The following is an 8,886-nucleotide window of genomic DNA, read 5'->3' on the forward strand; positions in this document are numbered from 1 at the left end:
TAATGCAGCCTGAAAGAATAGCCTTTTTTGTGGCTGCTCACACCGACGACTCCTGTTCAATGGCAAACCCAAGATCCATGCTGCTGCCAAGCCTAGTGCCTCCCATCCTTTACCCACACAATTGATTCTTTGTGCTGAAATGCAGAACTTTGTCATCGGATGGCAATGTGATTGTTTTGAAAATTCCCTGCAGTGTGTGACTTGGCTCACTTGCTCGAGCTCCCTGGAGAAACCTGATTAGGTAACAGCTGGTACAATCAGCTCTCTTTGCCCCATCCCCCTCTGCCCACATGGTGGTGTGGTTTATGTAAGGTTGAAACAGATCCTTCCCCGGAGCAGAGTATTAGACCAGCTGACCACATGGTTGATTTAATTTGATTTATTTGATTTATATCCCGACCTCCCTGCCAAGGCGGGATCCTTCCAGCCTTCTGATTCTCACAATGGCATTCTGCTTTTTTCAAATCATCACTCTTCTTTTTCACAAACATAACTTTATTAATTTAATACTTTTAGGAATATATCTGTATAACTCTGAAACAGGCTAAATAACTCTGGAGCAGTGTCGCCTAGTTGCTATAAGGGAGAGAAAAAAACACCACCAAAGGAACAAATAGCATAAATACTTTTTACAGGGAAATAAATATGCCTTTCAGTCTTGGAAAACAGAACTTTTTCACTGCCAAGTCCATTGCCAATCCCACTTAGAAGCAAAAAAACCCATTGAGGTTTAAAACAAAAGCAGTAGGAGATCAAACAAAGAAGCATGAATAACTGGGGAGGGGGGGGACATCAGGGGTCGGAATTTTGTGTTGCAACACTTTGCACTTTACACCATACAGCCCTGCAAGTGGTGACTTCCCCACAACAGCCAAAGCACAGTGTCAAAGATACAGGGATGAGAGCGGCCTTTGATTCCCCAGAAAAGAAGCAAGCACTTAGAACGGCCAGCTTCCAGTTGGGCTGGATTTCTCCTGGAATTACCCCTGATCTCCAGACTGCAGAGATCAGTTCCACAGGAGGAAATGGCAGCTTGGGAGGGCAGATTCTATTGGCAGCACATCTCTGCTGAGTTCCCTCACCTCCCCAGACTCCACTCTCACCAGGCTCCACCTTCAAATCACCAGGAATTTTCCAACTTGGAGCTGTCAACCCCACATATGCTTTGCTGAAACTTTCCTTAGGACTAGAAGACCCTATTATGCCCTTAGCCAGCCTGGGCCACATCCTACTCTTCTTCCTTAACCTTCATCAAATGATGTTTTTAAATATATAGTTACGTTTACATCCATCTGTCCACCCATCTCATTGATGTTGCTTTCTTCTTCTCCTGTGTTGTGTGCTCTCGTCCCTAACATGGGGCGATTCTGCATTTAGCATCCGCCCCACATTTTCTCAACTGCGAGGACAAGGTGCAGCTCAAAACCACATTCAAATACCCTGGGGCAATGCCGCACTGACTGCAAAGTCACCCCTGAATGGCCATAAATCTATGTAGAAGGTACCATAAAACCCGATGGTCAAAGACAGCGAAAGCGGCATGCAGTGTGGAGGGTACCATAAAATCCTTTTGTCAAAGAAGGTGAAAGCAGCTTGCAATGCAGAGGGGAATTTCTGTTTCAACATGGGTTTTGTAAAACAACAGAGGGAAAAGCCAATGCATAATCACCCAGAGACACCGTTTCAAAGATAAATTGGCCCGTTCCTTTTGTTTTTCAGTCCCACACACTCCCTAAGTAAAAAGAGTGGTCTACAAAGAGGTGTACACCTGGCTCTGCACAATATAGCATGACTTTAAAGTCCTCTTCCCTTGGCCCTTGCGCTTTTGCAAAACGCCTCCCTGATGACTGCAGGAAGCGAAAGTGAGCGCGTACCATCAGCAGAGTCCAAAGCACGTATCTCTGACAATGCCGTGGTGTGACAAGGCACCGCGCATGCATCAATGCATTAGTAGACAGGCCAGTTAAAAGCAAAGGACAGCAACATATTGTGGGGTGCGATGGAAATCTGCAGGTGAGCGCAACTCCCTTACAGATGCTGGGTCAGTCTAACCTCATGCACGTGTGCTTCTTTTAACGGAGAGGTGTTGGGCCTTTGTCAGACCAAATAAGGGCAAGGAAGTCTTGAAGAATGTAGTGGTGTACGGGAACCACCCCTCTTTCTGTCTGATGGGTCATACGAAACCCCCCACCCATGCTAAACTCTTAGGCCAATGGCCACTTCCGTGAGCTCAGTTCCACTCTCCCCACCCACCCCCATCCAGCTATTCAAGAAGTGTCTGATAGCTTTTGACGGCATCAGCCCTCAATATCGGATGGGGACGAACACTGTGCCCACTGTTATCCCCTCTTTCTGTCCCATTTGATCCGGGTTCCATCAAAAAGGGAGGGACGTTAGGCAAAAAAAACCTCTCTACACTCCCAGGCCGGGTCTCACGAAAAAAAACCTCATGCTAGTAGGAGTTCTCGAGCTCGGGCTGGTTGGCCTTACTGCCCCTGGCCCTTGAGAGACGTGTTTTTTTGTTCTTCTGAGGCCGGGCAGTCTCTTTGCTGAAATCTTTAAGCTGGGAACGGTTGTGGTAGCGGGTGTACCGTTTGCACTTGCAAGAGGTGATGGCTCTGATCTTGATAGTCCGAGTCTCCTCGTCGGGGCAGGCGAGCTGGACCCGCTGCGGGCGACTGTGTGCGGGGATGCAGCGGTAATCCAGAGCATTCTGCCGCCACCATTTGCCCTTGCCAATGGAGTTAGGCAGGAGATGGGAGGGCAGGCACTGCCCGGAACAGACCAGCTCCCTGATTGGCTTAATGCTGCGGCACAGACCGTTGGTGATATAGCGGGTAGAATACATCTCCCGGCAGGTGAACTCCTGAGGTTCTGGAAGGAAGGATACGTGAATTATTTAGAGAGAAGAGGAACCTTGGCATCTGAGCCATCTTGTAGAAAACAAGGAATCAGAGCACACCATCAGTTACAGGGAATACAAGCGAGATAAGACCAGAAGTGCATCTCGTACAGGTGTCTGCTCCAGGATAAGAGCACTCAACCTTACGAATTTAGATCATAAGTTTTTTGGATATAGAACTGGTGCTTTCTCACTCGTGAAGGGCTCTTTTTGTAGCAGGTACTCATTTGCATATTAGGCGACACACCCCTAATGTAGCCAATCCTCCAAGAGCTTACAGTAGCTCCTGTAAGAAGAGCTCTGTAAGCTCTTGGAGGATTGGCTACATTAGGGGTGTGTGGCCTAATATGCAAAGGAGTTCCTGCTACAAAAAGAGCCGTGAAAGTAGTGTTGATGGCACTATGTTATTAAACTCAGGCTTACTGTTAAATCAATTGGTTGGAAACCTTTGACCAGTTAAGGTGTCCCAGATTAACGGGGCAGCCATTTTTTAGAATTAAAAATCTTTATTTTTAATAGTTTCGAAAAACCAACAGGTGGCAAGAACTTGTCTCACACACAACAGGGAATGTCTCTTCTAAGACAGACCCTGCTGTGACACATCTTCTCAAAACAAAGAAAAAAAATCTTTCTTCTCAAAACAAAGAAAATATCTTTCTTTGGGCTATTGTTGTGTTCACAGGCAAATACAGGCAGATGTTACTGATTACTCGGCCCAGCGTTTCATGATTCATTGTCTAAAATTTCTCGAACATGGTGACAACCCTAACAGTAGCTCATGCAGTCCCTACCAGAGTGTACCATAAGCCCCAACATGGAGAAAGCAGATGCGCTGTGAGAAACAAAATTGGGCAAATGCCTGCCTGTTCCTAACTGTGGCTACTAGACAGCTGTTCTACAGAAGAAATCCCACCCACTTTCCCAGAGACTACATTGGGTGGATCCAGTGAATTTTTCCATCTGATCTTACCAAATTCTCCTCCATACTACAGTCCCTTTCCCACATGGCTTTGTCCATGCAGATTCTACGATGTCAAGATTTTTCACCAGTGGGAAAGCTGTTCAGAACCAATCCACTGTTGGAAGATAGGTGTCACTCGCTAATTTCCCCAATGTTCAAGGTATGAAAGCCAAAGTGTGAGAAGTATAAATAAACACATGGAACAGAGGTCCATCAGTGGCTATCAGCCACAAAGTATAGATGGAATGCTATGACTGGGGAAGTGATGCTCTGTATTCTGCGTGCACGGGGGGGGCAACAATGGATGGTCTTCTGGAGTTCTGCCCCCGCTGATGTACCTCCTGATGGCACGTGGGTTTTGGCCACTGTGTGACACAGAGTGTTGGACTGGATGGCCCCTTGGCATGATCCAACATGGCTTCTCATATGTTCTTATGTTCTTAAATACCCCCAAAAAACTAAATTAAAAACCACCTGATGTGAGAGAGCCCCCGAGTTAACCATCTTCTCATGTGGCTGCCTTAAAGGTAAAGGTAAAGGTTCCCTTGCTCGAAAGCCAGTCGAATCCGACTCTAGGGTTGCGGTGCTCATCTCTGTTTCAAAGCCGAAGAGCCAGCGCTGTCAGCTCACTCCATCATGCGGCACCCGGGTCTCGAACTGCTGAACTACTGACCTTCCACAGCCTGCAGTTCAGCGTCTTAACCACTTAAGCCACCTTAGCTGAGTGAAAATCAGAATGGAATCCTGTGGCAGCCACAAACTCACATGAAGGGACCAGGCAGGAGACAAGACCAGAGAGCTCAGTAAAGATTCACAAGTCCAGTCAACGGGCATCAAATTTTCACAGATGTGACCAATCACAGAAAATGTTGAATCACCCTTAAAATGTTTGGCTGGACTCTTAAAAGGAATTCTGCATGCTGTGCCATGATCTTTCCTAGACCCTTTATCTAATTGTTGGCACCTTTCACTAGGTAATGATTCCATAAGACTCCGAATATTTGGTGAGAGGTTTCTAATAGGCCAGTACAGACACACAAATTGGGGAGGGGAGTCAAATCAGATATTTTGTTTCAAGTTATAACAACAGTATTAAAACAACTAGAGAAATTCTGGTTTCTGAGTTGTACCATTTCAGAGTTTACACAGTTGAATGCCCCACTGTAGAAAAACAGTGCCCCAAACACAGAAACACTAGATGCCATGGGAAAGACTAGGCTAGAAGCCCCTTGTAGTCTGAAATGGCATGGCTAAGAAACACATGGACTTCCTCACCTGCTGTTTATCAGAACTAGACCTGCTTTAGTCGTTACAGGACCTTGGAGAGCTCCCAACAAAAGTAGATGTTGCTCCAGCAATGGACAGAGCTCTTAAAAAGCAGCGTAGAATTGCTGAAATCTCTAAGCCCCAACACTCAAGTGAGAAATGTCCAAAGAGGGTTGTCCCTTAAGTCTTCAAATAAACTTTGAAAAATATCCTGGGCTCCTTGCACTTGAGTTAATTGCTAACAGGTCATGTTTTTAGGATTTCAGCATGTCCTGTTCATGCTACTTAACATTGCTAGTGCACTCTGGAGTGTCCAAAGCACTTCACACTCATAATTTTAGTAATCCCCACAACAACCCTGTAGAATAGGATAGGAGTATTATCACCAAATTGCTGATGGAGGCCGGGGCTGACTTGATAAGTTTTATAACTCTGTAATCTATCCCAGGAGAATTTTGTTCATGTTGCAGACTGGGGAGGCAGGCTGCAATTGAGACAGTGGCCACTTGTGAATACTCTATTTTACGACTGAATGGAAAGTATGGCGCAACTCTTACACGCTTAGGGCCAGGCTACATGTGATGTTGCATTCCTGTGACTGGAAATCTGGAAGTGCAATTTGACCTTAAAAATCAGTCACAAAGTGGGAGTGATGCAGAGTGAGGCTGGGTTGCTGGGGAACAGGCTTGATTCTTTTACCTGTGCTGTTTCCCCAGTCAAAAGTGGACCTGAAACTACCTGTCCTGTCTTTCTTTCTCCCCCCACCTCCAGGGGCTAATAACTGCCCATGTCATAGTATCAAGGCAGCTAACCACTGATCGGTGACTGAGTTAGATTTGAGAAAAGGGCCCATTTTTCACTTTGCACTCATTTATGGGGGAACTGTTACGAAGTAATAACCGGGTGATAGATATCCCTCTGCAAAAGTTAACAGAAGATTATGGCCCCAATGGCCCCTTGTGCCAGAAATATTAAAAAACCTGACCCTTTAGAGTAGATTCTCCACTTACTATGAAATATCACATCAACATTGCTAAAGCAGTTAGAAAAATAATTGAAGTGTCCTCTAGAGCTGTTCATATTCCTGTTGACCTTTGAAAGGTACAAATAATAAATATGGAGCATTACTAACTTTCCAGGTAACAGCAGCAAGGATTGGTGACATTTCAGCCCTGAAGGAGAAGGAAAAATACCTACAATAGAAGAGTCCAACAGCACCTTAAAGACTAACAAAATTTGTGGCAGGATGTGAACTTTCGTGAGTCACTGCTCCCTTCTTCAGATAGCGGTGACTCACAAAAGCTCATGGGGAAAGGGAAAGGTTTCCCTTGCTCGAAAGCCAGTCGAATCTGACTCTAGGGGGCAGTGCTCACCTCCGTTTCCAATCCGAAGAGCCAGCGCTGTCCGAAGACTTTTCTTTGGTCATGTGGCCGGCATGACTAAATGCCAAGGCACATTGAATGCTGTTACCTCTCCACCGAAGCGGTACCTATTTATCTACTTGCAGTTTCTCACTTTCTAACTGCTAGGTTGGCAGGAGCTGGGGCCAGAGACGGGAGCTCAGTCCGTCACGCTGCACTCGGGTCTCGAACTGCCGAGCTACCAACCTTCCAGTCTGCAACTCAGCATCGTAACCTCTGAGCCACCGCGGCCCCTCACAAAAGCTCATCCCCTGCCATTAATTTTGTCAGTCTTTAAGGTGCTACTGGACTCTTGCTCTTTTCTGCTGCTACAGACAGATTAACACAGCTACCCATCTTGATCAATCTACAATAGAAGAGTGAGAGCACGGTCATTGTATGGATCAAAAGGTAGTTCATTAAGTCAGAACCAAAGGATTGGATCCTGCCAGCTTTTTTACTAAACCTTGCCCAATTCCCCTCTGTATTGAATCCCCCTGGCACACATGGCTCTGGTTCAGGCAGGTCCTCAGATTTCCAGCATGGTGTTTTTTGGGTGGCCAGAAAGGGGTCTCTCTCTCTCCTCCATTTCTTCACCAGCTGGGAAGCTGGTTGGATCCTACTCAATGAAGACAGTCCAAAATGTGGCCAACCGGTTCCTCTGCATGGCCAGTCACAGGGCATAGAGGCCGAGGCCTCCCCCTGATGTTGCCTCCTGGCTCTGGGATTGAGAGGTTTAGTACCTCTGAAAGTGGAGGTTCCCTTCAGTCACCATGGCTAGCAGTCATTGATAGACTTATCCTCCATTAATCTATCTAATTCCCTTATAAGAACATAAGAAAAAAAGCCCTGCTGGATTAGACCACGAGTCCATCTAGTCCAACTTCCTGTCTGACACAGTGGTCAATTGAAGCAAGCTTCAGAAACATATAAATCAAGAGATGTTAAAAGGACAGTGGTCAGGTTTTATTAAATTAAAGGACGGGTAAGGATTCTTGAGGAGCTGCAGTGGCTCAAGTGGTTAAGACGCTGAACTGCAGGCTGTGGAAGGTCCGTAGTCCAGCAGTTCGAGACCCGGGTGCCGCATGATGGAGTGAGCTCCCGTCTCTAGTTCCAGCTCCTGCCAACCTAGCAGTTCGAAAGCAAGAAATTGCAAGTAGATAAATAGGTACCACTTCGGTGGGAAGGTAACAGCGTCCCGTCCGCCTTGGTGTTTAGTCATGCCGGCCACATGACCACGGAAACGTCTTGGGACAGCACTGGCTCTTCGGCTTTGAAACGGAGATGAGCACTGCAACCCTAGAGTCGGATTCGACTGGCTTTCGAGCAAGGGAACCTTTACCTTTACCTTTACCTTAAGGATTCTTGAGTAACATTCTGCTGGTACATTGGGCTGGATCCCACAGTTCGCTCACTTGCACAAGCAGAATGCAAGGTGTTTCTTTTTTGTTCCTTTCCCTTACCCTATGAAAGCACATGCGCGTGCACACAAACATTTATGCATGCACACAAACACTCTTACCGATTCCGCAAAAGCATTTGCTGCACCCTTGGTCCTTAGGATCAAGAAGTTGCAAGGGAAATCAGGGGGAGATGCGGGTCAAAATGCGGCCAAGCAGCAAATAGTGGGAAATTGAGCAGTACAACTGGGGGCAACGGGAAACTGAGGGCGCAACAACTGCTTCTGCGGAATCGGTGACACTGTTTCCAAGGGTCCATGGACCCCATGGAGCAGGGTGGTGGGCTGCCATGGGAAAGGAGACCCCTGCCAGTTTTCCTTGTGTGCGTGCTGCTTAGGAAGACATTTTTAGGATCCCCCACCCCTGAAACGTTTCCAGCTCTGCCTAGAGAACACAGGAATGATATATCCTTTGCTGGGCTGCCCTAGAGGAAAGCATGCGCCTTGAGCACACGAAGCTGACTTTTATCCAGGAACACCATTTGTCATGGCCAGCTTTCCCTAAAAAAAAATCACTACTCTCACCAGCAGCAGTTCTCCAGGGTCTTCGGTGGATGTCTCTCACATCACCCGCTCTCTTATCTTTTTGGCTGGAGATGCTGGGATCAGAGGTCATTTCGGGGGGGATCGTGGGAGATCGCAGTTCCCCCGGGTGAGGTACGGGGGCGGGGCACATGACGAAGCCCCGTCCCCTGCTTCCGGCCACCCCGCTTCCGGCCCTCATTCAGCCAGGAGGAGGCAGGAGAAGAGGGAGGGTAAGTTGCTTCCTCCCTGCCTCTCCCCACCCCTGCCTGCCTGGGGCCAGGGAGGGCCTTCGCGGGGCTTCCTAGCACTCCCGCCGGCCTTGGAGGTCCACCGCCGGGCCCCTCATGGGGCCCGGCAGTGGAGCTGCAAGGCC

The 8,886-nt window shown here is 47.5% G+C and overlaps 1 protein-coding gene across 1 annotated transcript in view; it reads right to left on the reverse strand.

The window, feature by feature from the left end:
• Nucleotides 1-2,397: 2,397 nt before the first annotated feature.
• Nucleotides 2,398-8,886, reverse strand: part of SOST (sclerostin) — a 9,471-nt gene continuing 2,982 nt past the window's right edge. Inside the window, exon 2 of the mRNA XM_015423179.1 lies at nucleotides 2,398-2,874. Within this exon, the coding sequence (XP_015278665.1) occupies nucleotides 2,453-2,874 (422 nt within the window). The 3' untranslated portion in view covers nucleotides 2,398-2,452. The remainder of the gene's footprint in view (nucleotides 2,875-8,886) is intronic.

This window comes from Gekko japonicus, unplaced genomic scaffold, assembly GCF_001447785.1.
Source record: "Gekko japonicus isolate JY-2015 unplaced genomic scaffold, Gekko_japonicus_V1.1 scaffold661, whole genome shotgun sequence".
In the NCBI taxonomy this organism is placed as follows: Eukaryota; Metazoa; Chordata; class Lepidosauria; order Squamata; family Gekkonidae; genus Gekko; species Gekko japonicus.